Source organism: Haliotis rubra, unplaced genomic scaffold, assembly GCF_003918875.1.
Source record: "Haliotis rubra isolate DU_JTF1 unplaced genomic scaffold, ASM391887v1 Scf362, whole genome shotgun sequence".
Classification (NCBI taxonomy): domain Eukaryota; kingdom Metazoa; phylum Mollusca; class Gastropoda; order Lepetellida; family Haliotidae; genus Haliotis; species Haliotis rubra.
Window position 1 is genome coordinate 702,273 of NW_025767038.1, and position 16,534 is coordinate 718,806.

Here is a 16,534-nt window from a genome sequence, read left to right on the forward strand (position 1 = left end):
ATGTAGCAGTCTATTGCTGGATCTATTCTGACATAACATAGAATCAACATAAACATCTACTTGTTTTTGCTGAATTTTTATTCGGAAAGCACACGATGTTTTGATCTTGTTCGACTGAATATTTGTTTCCATGCTTTCGAAGTACTTTTGTATGTATACACACCTATTGCTGTGATTTACGCAAGTAGTGAGTCGAGCCCGTCATCGCTAAATCCATCTGTAAAGATATATGTGTAATTTCCGACAGTAAAATCGCCGTAATTTATCGATGCATCGGTAGGTTGTTTGGTGTCCGCCATGTTGGTGGGCAGACAAAAATAGTTCATTACCGTAAACCATGTATGATTGCGCACGGAAAACAGAGACCTGTATAACGTGATTATATACCTCTGAATGACTTTAATTAACCAATCACAATCCAGTGTTTACTGAAGTCATGGTAGAATAGAATATGTCTGTAGTTTTAGAGAGTTCATAAAATTTTAACAGACGAGGTAGGTAGGTAGGTAGGTAGGTAGATAAGGTTTTAGGGCGCCCTTGGGCCTCAAAAGGCCTATATGCGCCCAACACTTAATTAACAAAGTGTTATATTTATGTTCAGTTAAATTATGTCATACTTCCCAGTTTTAAAGAGGAAGTCTAACACAGCTCTTTGTATGCAACACATTAAATTATCGCCAAGTATTGTGTTCATTGTAAAAATGTTTTTGGTTTTGTTAAGCACAGAGCCTTACGTGGGTTTTCATGAACAGTCGATGAGATAGTACTGAACTGTTTCTGGGCAGTGTAAGTTACAGCGTTCACACAGAGGAGATAGGTCTTTATCTAAAATACGTCTACATGTATATGCCTTCAATCTACAATGTCCTAGCCTGAGGCAAGTTAAAACAACTTCATCTCTGCGACAACGCCGACGAATTTCAAATGTTTGTTTACTACTGGACAAGTTGAGTACATGTATCTACCAGTAGTGTCAATGTTGTAACAGACGACATAAACGTACGAGTTACTTCCCTTACCCAATACATTCGGAGAGATATCGGGTTATTTTAAAAAACCTGACAATGTCAGATAGGCAAGTTACCTATGGTGTGTTCTGAGTGATTTCTCGGCAGGCCACGAGAGTGGGCATGACGGAAAATATTAGCTCGATCCTCTGAAGTATGTGTTACAATGCTGGAACGTTATTTAAATTGTAAATAACAACTATTTGCTGAGTTTGGTGAAATTATTTCGAAATGAATGTACAGAAATACAGCCGCAAAACCTAAAGCCATCCATTTTATGCGTTTTTAATCTACACCCTCAATCAGCAAGAGAGCGAGGCCGCGAATACTGCTGCGTAAACAAATGTAAAGTGCATGATGTATGCGATGTAGCCGGATGACCTACCACGGCGTCGTTCCGACAGAATATGACGGTGTTGTTGCGGAAGTCCACTTCACAGGACATTGTGTCACCTGCTCTGGCTCGGGGGGCCTTGAGCAGATGGGTGCCCTCTTCCGTGGAAGATCCTGTGGTAGAGATGAAATAAGTCACTACATGTCAATAACGGCCTGTCGTTGATGTATGGGGAACAATGAAATGTTCTCGATACGTTCAGTTAACACAGGTGGTCTAACACACGTACGCACGCACACACGCACACGCACGCACGCACACAATGATAGTTAGTCTCTGCAAATATATAATTATGATAAGAAATAGCCCGACTTAAACTGGTTTGCAAGAGTGAATGAGTTTAGTTTGCGCCGCTTTTAGCAATATTCCAGTAATATCACGGCCTGGATCTTCGGCGTGACGAGCGAACGCTTTAACCACTAGGCTACTACAGCACCCCTTCTTTGCGGGAAGGGCAGGCGAAAGGAATAATACTGTGGTACAAGGAGGTACTTCGAGGAACCATGAGACACACTAACAGAACGAAAAAGCTTGTATTTCACAAACGTACCATGTCCTGTTGGATTTGATGACAACCTCTATTATAATTATCACTTTTATCATCAACATGACAAAGGCAGCAAAGGTACTGTAAGTCCCCATGGTCCCTAGTTTGGTGATCTACGTTTAGTCGTTGGCGATTAATTGCCCCTTTTTTATATTGTATTGTCCAAAATAGTCATATAATTTTAAGATAAATGCTAGTTTTAATATCTCAAATTGTGACATTCCAGTTGTTTTACGGCCCTTTGTTGACAGATTTTATACTCTGTTGTTAACTATGCTTAACATATTCCCTGTTTTAGTCACGATATGACTGAAATATTGCTGCTGTGACTAAATTGTAACTCACTCACTCAACATGACAACGTGTCCCGAATCGACCCATCAGAAATGACGAAACGTGTACTTTATTATCAACACATTTGTGGATTCCGAGGTGGTGTTGCAGGGAAATTCATTTCCGTAATGTATAGAATCTGGTTAAGTAAACACATGGGTTAAATTTGATAAGGAAAAGGTCAATTTGTTAATGGTACAGTACCCTCCGTCGTCCGCATGATACCCTATTGAGTTGGGCAGCCATCCTGGTTGTCTGTTGCCAGGGTAACGGCGGTGACACACTCCGATAGAGATACAGCACGACTGTCCTTGCTTGGCAATTTCTGAGCGAGAGCAACAATGATATTGATATACGAAAATCACAAAGCGTATCTCTATCTATACTATCGGCGTTTATTTAAAACATCATATTCGGCATGAGGATCAACTGTTTCGTGTTCATGCGCAATTCCATCATATGTAGAATAAACGTACTGGCCCCGTTCCTCAAAGCGATCGTAGCGCTTAGGTGATCGTAACTCCCATACTTTAACATAGACTTACGACTGTCGTAGCGCTACGATCGCTTTGAGGAACGGGGCCCAGGTATATACTATAGCAGTTCACGTGGACAGCAACATATACCACGGAAAGGCGAGTTGAGGGTTCATGATACTAAACTCAGTGTCATCACAAATTAAAGGATGGTCCTAAATATTTTAGTAGTGCATTCATATGGTGGCCAACACCATCCATGTAGGCAATAACACATTTCAAAAGAAGAATGAATTATGATTTAGTGGTACTCAAAACTAGATCTTTTGTAAATAATGTTCACCTGAATGTTCAATATATTTGTGTACAGATTAGGTGGGCAGACTGAACTTACCGATTGAAAACCTGTTACAGATCGGTGAGAGTGGACACTCGGACACAAACTGACCAACGGGGAGATCTGGCGACATGGAATCGTAGCTGGAAAAAATACATCTGTGAAAAATGATATTGCTAACATTTATACATCACTCAATAAATTCGGTGACGTATTACTTGTTTATAATAATGTTGATAACTATACTCATACCAATAATGGTTGTCACCCCCTTCAATGTTTTAATTGGAGAGGGGGTGTGGGGTGAGTGGGTGGGGGTTGGGGTGGGGAGGGGGTAACAACCATTATTGGCATGAGTATATTGGTATCGTACACTTGTGCAGGGGTGGAAATAACTTTGAAATTGCTAGTGTACTCCGGTACAGTGGCACATGTAAACTCACTTGCCCTGATAATTTTTCCACTGTACTGGCCCTTTTCCTGTTGATTTTTTAAATAAACAACTTAATTAGCATTGGAAAGTCAACTGGACACCGGAACAGTTTGATATACAAATTTGCTTGCCCGACAGACAAAAAAACTGGACTCGGACGTCGGGCAATGGGTTAATTCCACCCCTGATTGTGTAGTAGTATCTACACAAGGGATCGATTTACATGGACTTTTCTCAAGTCCCAAAGGGGCATGCATCAACCGGGTTTAGTGTAAAGTAATGCAAATGTTTACACTGACACATAAGTCCAAATAAGTCACCATAAATTTAAAGGTATGTTAATGCCAGTTTGAACACCTTTATCACACGCCTCGGTAAAGTCAAAAGCGACATGCGCCTCTGTTAAATGTGTCGTTAAAGTGAGAAGGGACATGCATCTAGTGTCGGTAAAGCTAGCAGTGACATGTGCTTCTGTTAAATGTGTTGGTGAAGCCAGAAGTGACATGCCTCTCTGTTAAATGTGTCTATAAGGTAGAAGTGACATGCACCTCTGTTAAAGGTGTTGGTGAAGCCAGAAGTGACATGCACCTCTGTTAAATGTGTCTATAAAGTAGAAGTGACATGCACCTCTGTTAAATGTGTTGGTGAAGCAAGAAGTGACATGCACCTCTGTTAAATGTGTATGGAAAGTCTGAAGGTACATGCACCTCTGTTAAAATGTGTTGGTGAAGCCAAAAGTGACCTGCACCTCTGTTGAATGTGTAATAAAGTCTGGAGGTACATGCACCACTGTTAAATGTGTTGGTGAAGCAAGAAGTGACATGCACCTCTGTTAAATGTGTATTGAAAGTCTGAAGGTACATGCACCTCTGTTAAATGTGTATGGAAAGTCTGAAGGAACATGCGCTTCTGTTAAAATGTGTCGGTAAAGCCAGAAGTGACACGCGCTTCTCTTCAATGTGTCTGTAAAGTAGAAGTGACATGCACCTCTGTTTAATGTGTTGATAAAGCCAGATGGGGCATACACCTCTGCTAAATGTGTCGGTAAAGTCAGAAGGACAGGAGTTCCGGTGGTGTATGTGATGGTGATGAAAAATGAAATGGGTAACACGCCTACCTGACAGTCCCTGATGAATGAGATACCCGTGCCTCTCGGCAGAACAAGGAATGGTACACCACGTCTTCTGACTCTGGGACAGACTGAAAGAAGGCAACTACTGTCATAGAGGTCAGCCTAGTTTAGACATGCAAGACAGTGATATGGTATGTTCATTGTCGACAACAAAGTGCTGAAACTGACGAAATATACAAAATTCGTTTATTCAATGAGACATACCGGTTTGATGTGTAGTGAAGTATATAGTATCATACAGTATCACCTACCTTGACATTTGGAGTCCATGGTTCTCGTTCCAGGAGGGTGACCCTCTCGCCGTGTGAGTGGAGGCCCACAACTGGGTAGAACCCACCTGGAGGGACGGACAGGGAAGGGGACGTGTAGATCTGAAGACACAGTAGGAACACATTATTAATATCATGTCCTTGAGAGGGTACGTAAGACCCCAAAATTTCAAAGTAAAATTTAAACATACCAAAATGTTTTAAACGTACCATTTTTGTTATTTTAAGTTTCGGTTAAATTTTCCTACAATCACCAGTGGCTGAGGGGATGGTGTAAATCCAGCAGGTATGCAAAAAGGCACTGTAAGTCCCCATTGTCTCTAGTATGGTGATCTACCTTCGGTTGTTGGTGATCTATAGCCCGTTTATATTTTGTACTGTCTATAGTGATTTAATTTCATGATAGCGTACTAGTTTTAAATTTATACAGCTGTGATATATTTTTTACTTTCCTTCGATGACAGGTTTTTATGTTCCAACTTTCTTGCTTTTCATATTGATATATACTAGATTGTTCTCGTCACGATATGGCCGCAATATTGCCGATGTGACGCTAAATAATAACTCACTCACTCACTCACTTAATATTATGTAACTAATTTATCTTTATACCCTTGTTGTTGATTTGAAACCTTCATTACTTATATGTTTTACTCAAACACCAGGCTGCTGCTGACAAATCGTTAAATCAACTCAGTAAGAGGTCCTTATCTCAGAACACAAGCCATGGTCCCCTGACCCTCTTTGTTAAACATAACGTTAAGTGAGTGAGTATGGCTTTATTAATTCTCCTTTCAGCAGTAAATAATATTAATGATTTGTATGACCGTATCAAAATTGATGAAATCCAACCAACGTTTCAAAGAATATGTATTATACAGGGCTCCTGATAAGGGCCGTATCGGCGTATGTACGGCTAAAAAATATTCACGATACGGAAGGAAATAATTTAGAAAACGTAGCAGATACGCATCACAGCAATGGTGTACGGTCTTAGAATCATTTACAGATGTATTTATCTGAAAAAGTATTGTTTTATTGTTTATTGACCTGTTTACACAAGAATTTCAATGTTGTGGTGCATATATGAAACAAAACACAAGAATACTTATACTCCATTAAATTCCATTCAGGACTCTAAATGTCCTCTAAGGTTTTCCAGTACTCCTGTATTGAAAAAATAAGGAGTACGTACTCTTGAAGTCGAAAAATTATCTGGAGCCCTGTATTATATAAAAATTCGATGAAAGTATTTTGTGAGGCATATTCAAAAACGTATGTAGAAGAAAGAGAATCAGAAAGGCTATACGTTCAGCAAGAGACCCATCAAAATCAACTCGTACTCCGGAAACTTAACTATTAAGTTCAATGGAGTGTTCTTTAAAAATCATGATCTTCCCAATAATAACTGAGACAGTAAACATTTATCAGAAACTTCCCTGCAATCATCACACAGCCACGTCTAAATATTCGGGGCGGTGGGGTAGTCTAGTGGTTAAAGCGTTCGCTCGTCACGCCGAAGACCCGGGTTCGAATCCCCACATGGGTTCATTGTGTGAAACCCATTTCTGGTGTCCCCCGCCGCTATATATTGCTGGAATTCAGTCAGTCTAAATATGCCTCAATCTGTGTTCACGAATAAACGTGAGAGATACCATGAACACATGTTAACGAATATCAATTGTCAACTGAGGCGAGTGAATGAGTGAGTTTAGTTTTACGCCGCACTCAGCAATATTCCAGCTATATGGCGGCGGTCTGTAAATAATCGAGTCTCGGCCAGACAATCCAGTGATCAAACAGCATGAGCATCGATCTGCGCAACTGGGAACCGATGACATGACATGACATGACATGACATGACAGGACGACGAGCCTGACTCCACGATCCCGTTAGTCGCCTCTTACAAGCATGGGTTACTGAAGATCAATATTCTAACTCGAACCTTCAAGGGTTGTCAGCTGAAGCGTCACTTTCAGAGAGATTATGTCTGATTGCTGCATGCTAAGAAGTTATACGTCATGATCGGTATATATCATATTACATATAATTATATACAAAAACGCGCATTTTTTTAAACATTTCGATACCGTCATACAAATCATTATTAATTACAAATTTCATTTCAAACAAAATGCCATCATTGTATATATAATACATATGTATTCCATTTAAATATATCGTTAACAGACTAAAACCAACGCATCGATGTCTAACTTATGTAATATAACATGTCGAATCACATACCGCGTTTCCATTTCTAAAGAATGTGAGTTTGTTGTTTTGGAAATTCAAACTGCAGCCCATCATTTCACCAACTCCGACCCTGCCAAATTTGTTTATGGGTGATCCAGTCGCGAAATAAATACTGAAAAGCAAAATGAAAAGGTGAAGCGATACTTTGATATACGTTTGCTGAATCAGCTAGTCATTACCATTGGGTTTCGATTCCACACATGGGTACAATGTGTGAAGCCCATTTGTGGTGTCCCCCGCTGTGACTTTGCTGGAAGAGTGCTTAAGGCGGCATAAAATCAAATTCACTCACTCACTGTAATATGCGTTACTAAGTCATTATTTAATGCCACAACCAAAAGTTAGAGTTCCACCGTTCTTTGATGAGGCCATACGGGTCTGGCTAACATACACGTTGAAGTATTCCTGCAGTTTTAACGGTATTTTTTCGGTCTCAACCCAAGCCCGCTCCCACCCCTACTCCTGAAACAAAGTGGGCGGAACACCTGTTTACAACCAGTAACCAATGCACCGTGGACTCCGGCTAGTTGCCATAGTAACTTTCTTTGCTTATCCGTTAACTATTATCGAGGTGCTTGCTCGAGAGGGCTTTCCCCATAATGCCGTGAGTCAGTTTTGAACAATATTACAGTAACCTAAGCACTCTCGGCTCAATGGCAGAGAGAGGCCATGAAGGATCGCGGATGTTTATGGATTTTCGGAGAGGTTGAATACTATGACGAAAACCACGTACACGGATACGTATATACTGTTTATAAATAATAATTTTGACCTACTAATAAATACTAGGTAACTAAGCGCGAACAATCATTTCACGATTTATTGTGTTTCAGAATCAGTGTCATTGTGAATGCTTCCTTGTGTGTTAGTAAACTAATCAAAACCAACTTTAATATAATGGAAATGATTTCATTAAAAAATCACTTATCCAATACTGACAGTACAACACTAGTCCCATACTAACAGTACAACTTGAAAGCAATCGATGTCTTTTTCATTACGCAAGCGATTTTTATAAATATATTCCGTACGCATTTGTTTTAAACTGTTTGTGTATCTAACATTTTAAATGCGTAATTGGTACGCAACAATTATTTTTCAATGCGTAATTGGAAATTTAACCGGATACGCAGCTTATCTGGGCCTCTGACTGTTACCTCAACATGCTACGCGAGCGGTGGGGTAGCCTAGTGGCAAAAGGTTCGATATCCCATTTCTGGTGTCCCTCGCTTTGATATTGCTGGAATAGTGCTAAAAGCGGCGTAAAGCTAACCTCAATTCAATCCACATGCTACGAAGCATGCTCTTTAAACCCCACGCAACATGATACTGTTGGCATGTACCCACGGCTGTCACTCATGGGTATTGTTAGAATATATATTTGCCGTTAGTGGCCAATTTACTGTATGAATGTTTTATGTTATGTCCTCACCCTCCGTCATCTGCATGGTACCCCACGGAGTTGGCCTTCCACCCTGGCTGTCTGTGGGCGGGGTAGTGTCTGTTACACACACCGATAGCTATGTAGGAATGCATGCCGGGATGGGCTATCTCTGAAGTGGAATATCACATATCGATCAGGGATGACTGGTGAATGAAACGTGTTAGATCACAGAATATCAAGTAATTCACAGAGGTTTTACGATTGTACAGTGTAATATTTTACGTTTTCGCGATACAAGGTGGTTATACGCAGCATTCAATAATAACTTAACCAATACACCCACAAAGATCCGGTTAGCACTCGCCCTTGAACATCAACCCATGCTTGTAGTAAGGCCGTCATATAGCTGCAATATTGCTGAGTGCGGCGTTAAACAACAACAGCAACAAGAAGTAAGAGGCGACTAACGGGATCGGGTGGTCAGGCCCGCTGACTTGGTTGACACATCATGTCATTGTATCCCAATTGCGTAGATCGATGCTCATGATGTTTGTCACTGGGTTATCTGGTCCAGACTCGATTATTTACAGACCGCCGCCACATAGCTGGAATATTGCTGAGTACGGCGTTAAACAACAAACAAATATAACAGTAATGTATCTTACAGGCCAGGTTCGCGTAGTTATCTCCATTCACACCAAGCACTGACAACCATCATACAACCGGGAAGATTGGCTGACTGACTGAGTTTGGTTTTACGCCGGTTTTAGCAATATTCCAGCAACATCACGGCGGGGGACACCAGAAATGGGCTTCACACATTGTACCCATGTGGGGAATCGAACCCGGGTCTTCGGCGTGACGAGCGAACGCTTTAACCACTAGACTACCCCACCGCCCCGGGAAGATTGGATGGATGGTAGTATAGCCGTATGTCAGATATTACGACAGCGGGTCTAATGGCTGAGATATGTTACAGTTCAATAGGGTGTCCCGTACCGACTGTTGTACCCGGTATTTACAGACGATTTCATGCACAAAATTACAAATGAACAACGTAAACATTTATATTACCTATTGAAAAACTGTGACAGTCTCGAGATAACGGCTTCGGTCCAATGATCTGCGCAACTGGTAAGTCTGGCGAGGAAGTTTCGTATCTGAAATGTTATGTTTGTTTCTGATATACCTCATTATCCATTCAAGAAATGAATAATACATTACAGATATGTCAAGTCCATGTCATGTTTAATAAAAAGAGACATGCTTTCATACCTTGTCTCTTAGCGACTCTATTTACATTCAGCCACAGGTGGGTATGAAATTTATTTATTTTATAGAAAGTTGGTTGCTTTATTACATACCGCAGCTCGCCCGTCCGTTGGTCGACTGCCATCTCCCGGCAGTGAAGGTAGTGGTAGTCATTGTGTGCGGCCATTTTGTAGTTAACAGCAATCCTTGAATGCACACAGTCATTTATCACAACCCATGTAACAAAGTGAAAGTAAGAAAGACAAAAAGCACATGACGCAATTACGTGTACAAAACCATACAAATAAACACACACAAAACACCCACACACACACGCACCCACACTCACACACGGGGGCGCGCTGAGAGAGAGAGAGAGAGAGGAGGGAGAGAGAGGGGGAGCTTGAGAGCTTCCAGATGTCTGCAACTACAAACTGGTTTGCTTTTAAATTACCTTGACTATTTTCTTAAACGGCTGGTTAGATACGCAGATCGACAAGCAGACATGGGTAGGGTATGACAGCGCCGGAAAGCGCATTCATTGCTGAGAGATAACCTGTAGAGGCCTACCTTTACATTGACCTTGAACCTTGACCTCCCATCTAAGTACGACATTGCTCAATGGTTACGCCAAGGGAACTTCCTTCACTTCCGTCATTTAGTATGTATGACGTCTGTGTGGTCGCGGGGTTACTCTGACTCTGAACCAGGAAATGAAATCAGTCCACACTTGTATTTTTCATCAGTGATTCAGATCTGTCACGAGCGCGATGGTGTTACCAGTGATTAGGATAAACACTGAAGGGAAGTAACTCGTCCAGTACAAATATACATGCCTGTTTCGATGACAGCATAGTATATTATTGAGATCGAATCTGATCGAATTTTCATTATTTGCGTATTATTTGTGATACATGCATTTTTTTAATAGAAAACTGCACGGAGTTTGTGAAGTGAAAATAACAAATACAAAATAAGAAATTACAAAGTTATTAGACGTACTTCATATATATTTACAAAAGGAATTGGTTGATATTTTATAATTTTGAAACAAATAATAATATTCACTGGCAATGATGATAGTATTATAATTGTATGTGAGGCAACCTTTAGAATTTATCCAAAGATTTGTTTCATATTAATCGTATAATAAATCATGTTTCAAATAATACACCTGGCAGTTACGTTCCGTAAAAGCCTCACAGGTAGTGTGAAATGTAAGATTTATTCAAGTTCAAGATCATTTACTTCTATGTTTGATTAATTCAAAATGACATTTTAAAAATCCTAACCCTGTAAACGAATTATGATACATCACTCCACAGTGAGATGGGAGATGGTTTCAGTGTGAAAAGGATTGCTCTAACAGAGGAAACAATGGGGAATATGGACGGCATCCTGAATCCAGCATTCTGTTATGATACAGTTCTTTTTTCGTTTTAATACTATAATCAAAACCACACTGTTTGAACATTTAGTGTGCCTAGATTCTTTGTTGTTTAACCCCGCACTCACCAATATTCCAGCTGTGTGGCGACTGCCTGTAAATAATCGAGTCTGGATCAGGCAATCCAGTGATCAACAGCATAAGCATCCATCCATCACCACTCACCCCTTTCCGTACCCTCCAAGAAGACTCATCGCCATCTCGATGCATATCTGCGAAAATATGACAAACAAATCAGAAGGCGCGTAATGATTGCAGTGCCTAGATTATAATAATCCCGAGTGCTTAAATCGTTTATGGCATTATGTGATTGTTTAAAAATCATGGAAGATATATATCGTCTTACAGAAAGTACAAAGAACATAGCTAACCGAACTGTGTTGCCTAATTTGAAGTTTTTAATAAGGACAATGCTATGGATTCAACAACACCACATGCGTTTGTTTACATGCGGCTCTCATGGGTCCATTTTAGTGTATGTTTGACGATGTTACGAGCTTGTTGTGGAGATTGTACGTGCGCTTTCCAATATGTTTAGGAAATATAATTATAAATCGCAATAATATTACATTTATATGTAACTAATAAACTTCAGTCTATAATGTTAGGTTTACAATTAACATTTCTGGTGATATTTTAGTCGTTTGACTTTTGGGGGGTCATTCGGGTTTGTTTCGCTCATTCATTCTAAAATTCCACAAGGGGTATGGCAGCAAGGTTGCACGATTGTTCAGTTTCAGAAATATGTTAAAGTAGTTTTTTAGTATGCTTTTGGGATTTAACGTAGCTGAAAACAAGTGTTTATTGTATTTGTATATTCAACAAAACAAATCCCATTTGTGATTCATAAACCATATTTAGAAATATACATTTAGAAATACAAGTTGAAGAGCTGGTAATAATGACGTTAGAATGTGACTTTAACAAATATGTTCTCCTTAATTTAGTTGTATCAAAGAGGTTTAACCCTTTATAATAAAAAAATAAAAAAACAGCAACCCAAAACAGCAGTAATATGCATTCAGTATTTCAGGTATATCAAGTACTATTGGAATCAATAAAGTAGTTCTGATGTTCATGCGCCAATATGAAATCCTTCCAGCAAAACGTGATTTACTCTCTCTCTCTCTCTCTCTCTCTCTCTCTCTCTCTCTCTCTCTCTCTCTCTCTCTGTCTCTCCCTCCCTCTCTGTCTCTCCCTCTCTCTCTCTCTCGCTCTCTCTCTCCCCTCTATCTCTCCCTCTCTCTCTCTCTCTCCCTCTTTCCCCCCCTCTCTCTCTCTCTCTCTCTCTCTCTCTCTCTCTCTCTCTCTCAAAATACATTGACGTGCAATATCGTGAGATATGGTTCTGGATGTATCGAACTATGTGACCGTTTCTATGTTGTGCTACTATAGGGGTGAATTCTAAATACCCCATATCTTAGAAAGTTATAGGATCTATTATATATTCTAAGATACCTCGCTAAAAGATCAGAAGGCGATAAAGTACACTGTTTGCATGACGTCACACTGTATAGACGTCACTACGCCATTCTTGCTTCACTCAGCTAACATCACTGGTGGAAACATTACGTTTATGCTTTTCGACGGATATCAGTTCGACTCACAATTAAAGAGCGACACGGCAACTTTTAATGTTTACAGTCCCACAATGCATCCGTGTACAGTGTCGCGTGACTAGTCAACTTCATCCCAATGTACTGATCTGAACTTACGTTGGTAGTAGAAATGCGACGTTCACATTGCCCTATATGGTTTACGTTAATGACAGATGTAATTAAAAAAGATGAGCGAAGATGTTTAGCCCGAACGTAAACCGTAATCAAACAGTTTAATAGACGCGTCAATAGAACAGCCCGTCAGTTAGCCATGAACGAGAATTATTAATTATGAGATAAACATACTGTGTGGGAAAATCAGAGGCATATAACGAAATTATAATAGCTTTAAATGAAACAAAATAGTGCATTACCGTAAACCATGTATAATTACGCGCGGAAAACCAGAGACCTGTATAACGTGATTATATACCTCTGAATGAATTTAATTAACCAATCACAATCCAGTGTTTACTGAAGTCATGGTGGAATTTAGGATACCGATAACGTCGCTTTTCTGTTTGTTTTCTGCCTTAGATTTATCGTCGGTAAGTAATACATTTGACATCTTAGAAAGGAAATACAGTTCGCTCTACCACCATGTATAGTGTAAAAAAGCACACTGAACTATTATAACGTTAAACCACTCGTTCTTTAACAATACTAGTTAAGGGCGAAAGCGTGCTGATGTCATTATACATGGTTGTAGTGTGAACTGTATTTCTTAAATCACAACAATCCTGCAAAGCCTTCGCTCAATGTATGCTCAGCGAATCACGTCTTGATCAACAACACTCTGTCAAAGACGGACCCCAGTCTAATGCTGACTTGACACAACTTTCCTCGATAGCTAGATATATTTTTTGAACAAGGGGCGGATTCAGACAACTTACTGGCGACTGTATAACCCCGGTATTAACTGTCTCATTTACAACTCTCTCGATGTCGCTCTTTTGTCGTCACCGTGTGATATTCCCACGACCAATGTTAGCTATTTAGCTGAAACCACATTGTCAATACTATTGCATTGTCAATGGGTAATTCTTGCCCGCTCTTGTATCTGCGCCATAAATAGGGAACAGCTTTAACGGTGTTATATGACATATCTACGTTCCTTGTCACAATGAAGTTTATATTCAGATTTCTATTTTCAAACTGAAATCGTTTTAAAAATTATCACTGTCCAGCTATATGACGGCGATCTGTTGATAATTGAGTCTGGACTAGACAATCGAGGGATCAAGAGCATGAGCATCAACGTACGCTATTGAGATACGATAACATTTGCGAGCCTGACCACCCTATCCCGTCTGTCCCTTCTTACGACAAGCGTTGGTTGCTGAATCATAACACCAGGCACTGTGTCCTGGGAAGAATAACAATATATGGAAGGAAAACGTCTTTATTACATGTTCATCTGTATTGCGTTATACTTGCTTAGTGCCCAACCTTAATTGTGCTTCGCAAAGAAGTCATTCTGTTATTCATTGCTAGGATAGTGTTCAGTGTGGCGTTTTTACAGCACAAAATAACATACATCGCTTTACGATACTGCTGCATAGAAGTAACGATTTCCTAATAGGATAATTTCTTTGTGCTGAAACCCTGGAACGAATCCATACACATAAATTTCTGCAATTCAATGGAAACAATGTCGTTTTCCTTTTAAACTCCAATATTAAGCATTAATCTGTAGCTAAAACCATAAATGAAGTGAACGCTGTGGATCCGAAAATTGTTTCATTGAAAGATCATAAGAGTTGACATACGACTCCAAATGCATTTGTTAAAATTTATTGATTAATGGAATATTCATCCATGTATCACAATATGAATATTACATTTTTGTTTGCACAAGCTACCTGTGACGAACTTGTTCTATAATAATACAAGTGATGCTCAGTCACTCATGACTCATTTGCGGGTCTTCAAGTCGGCGTAACTAACGTACGCATTAACCACTGGGCTACGCTTTAGGAGATAGATACATGCACCCAAGGATGGATATTGTTTGGCAAATTTGTCCCGAACTGTTGACATTTAAAACAAAAACACAAGTTCTTCATTGAAAACCACCGGGTCCTTTAAACATCCACGAGAAACCGATTGAACAAATATTTCATAAGCATGTTTAGGAATCACTATCAGAAGTGTTGTGATACCAGGTATTCGCATAAAGTAAGCATATTCTGCCCCTGTCATAAACATATGCTAAAATTTGATCAATAGGTTAACTGTAGAGTATTGCGAATATGTCAAAATAAGGATTGAGTTGGACATCATTTCCTCAACATGTCTGCCAGAAAACCTGTCGAACTGAGGCCTCGAGTATTGTAAAATTGATCAAACAACTTCTGAGCAAGACTCTTATGACTCTTTTTGAAATCTTTGAACACAGAGCATTATCGATTGTAACTCCATAGCTGTGAAATGTAACCACCAAAGGCTGGAGGTATTGTAATATTGGTCGTCATGAAAGGAAGGTTAACTTTGGCAAAGTGGAAATCATCCCTATTGTCATATAACCGTGTCACACTGAATCGTTATGCATAGATATAAATATGAACTAAAGAATTATCTCAATGCCGCCCCATGTGTTTTCATGTTTAAGAGAAACTTTGTGACGGGTGTAACTGGAGGAACAAGATATGGCAACCTTTCTGGGACAATTGTTATTACCCATACTTCTTAGTGATACGGTTATAATATACCCGTGATGGTACAAAAGAATCTGTTGTGAGCACAGATTTTTATGATTAAGAAAATATTTCAATCTCTCTTAATTAGTGCCCTACCATAGGAGAAATAAAAATGTTCTTATCAAGCAGGTACTGGTAACCGATCGTTTAAAACACATTGTCCAAACGGTAATACTAATATTAAATTAATGAGGTCAAAATACCTGGAGTAATTTGCATGTTGACAAGACTTGGACATTTACCTTTGAATCTTCAAGTGATTTCTTTTTGTATCAATTTGAATACCTAGAATAAAAACTGTTTTCAGCACATTCGACACTTAGTGCCCATCCAACGGTGTATGAAGTGCTTGAACAAACTCACGTTACCTTCGATGTTGATCGGAAACCATGGAACTATTATCGGTTTCAGTGTTGCCATATAGATGGCAAACATTTGAAAAATCGATGGAAGGGTATGGGGTGAGAAATAATAGTTTCCTCCATCAATAATCATACAAACTGGCATTTATACCCATTTCAAGTAGAATCATGCTTGATAGTTTCAATTATGCAACGTCCCAAGTCATGTTTGAATATAAATAGAACTTGACTGTGCACTATTCACATTTTATGAGATGAGGAAATATAACAAACACAGACCTAATGCATAAACATACCAAATATGAACTTAACGCCCAAGACAGTAAACAATACAATTCGTATTGTTCAGTCAGTTTATCTAAGTACCATGTATCCATCTACTGTAGCTCCAATCTCATTTCCCATGACGGCAGCTTTATAAAGATGTGTGACAAAAATAGATAGTGGAACTTCGATCACAGAGAGCACAATCCACGGTCGATTAAATACCGAAATATGTACGTACCAACTTGACAAATATATTCGATATTGTGGTCAATATTGCTGCTTTGTTGTTAACTGCTGTAAGGATTCGTCCTGTTCAGACCTAATGTTTTATTTTCATTGAT

General features: G+C 39.4%; 1 protein-coding gene across 3 annotated transcripts in view; it reads right to left on the reverse strand.

The window, feature by feature from the left end:
• LOC124285564 (SPRY domain-containing protein 3-like) overlaps window positions 1–10,618 on the reverse strand; it is a 34,472-nt gene extending 23,854 nt beyond the window's left edge. The window contains exons 1-10 of one of the 3 annotated variants that reach the window (XM_046721814.1): window positions 10,391–10,618; window positions 9,934–10,026; window positions 9,644–9,729; window positions 8,618–8,738; window positions 7,177–7,297; window positions 4,911–5,030; window positions 4,645–4,727; window positions 3,152–3,237; window positions 2,486–2,606; window positions 1,393–1,514 (exon numbers count right to left, since the gene is read on the reverse strand). In XM_046721814.1, the coding sequence (XP_046577770.1) occupies window positions 1,457–1,514; window positions 2,486–2,606; window positions 3,152–3,237; window positions 4,645–4,727; window positions 4,911–5,030; window positions 7,177–7,297; window positions 8,618–8,738; window positions 9,644–9,729; window positions 9,934–10,007 (870 nt within the window). In that variant the 5' untranslated portion in view covers window positions 10,008–10,026; window positions 10,391–10,618 and the 3' untranslated portion in view covers window positions 1,393–1,456. The other 2 variants (XM_046721815.1, XM_046721816.1) reach the window with 2 other exon arrangements.
• Between the last annotated feature and the right edge of the window lie 5,916 nt (window positions 10,619–16,534).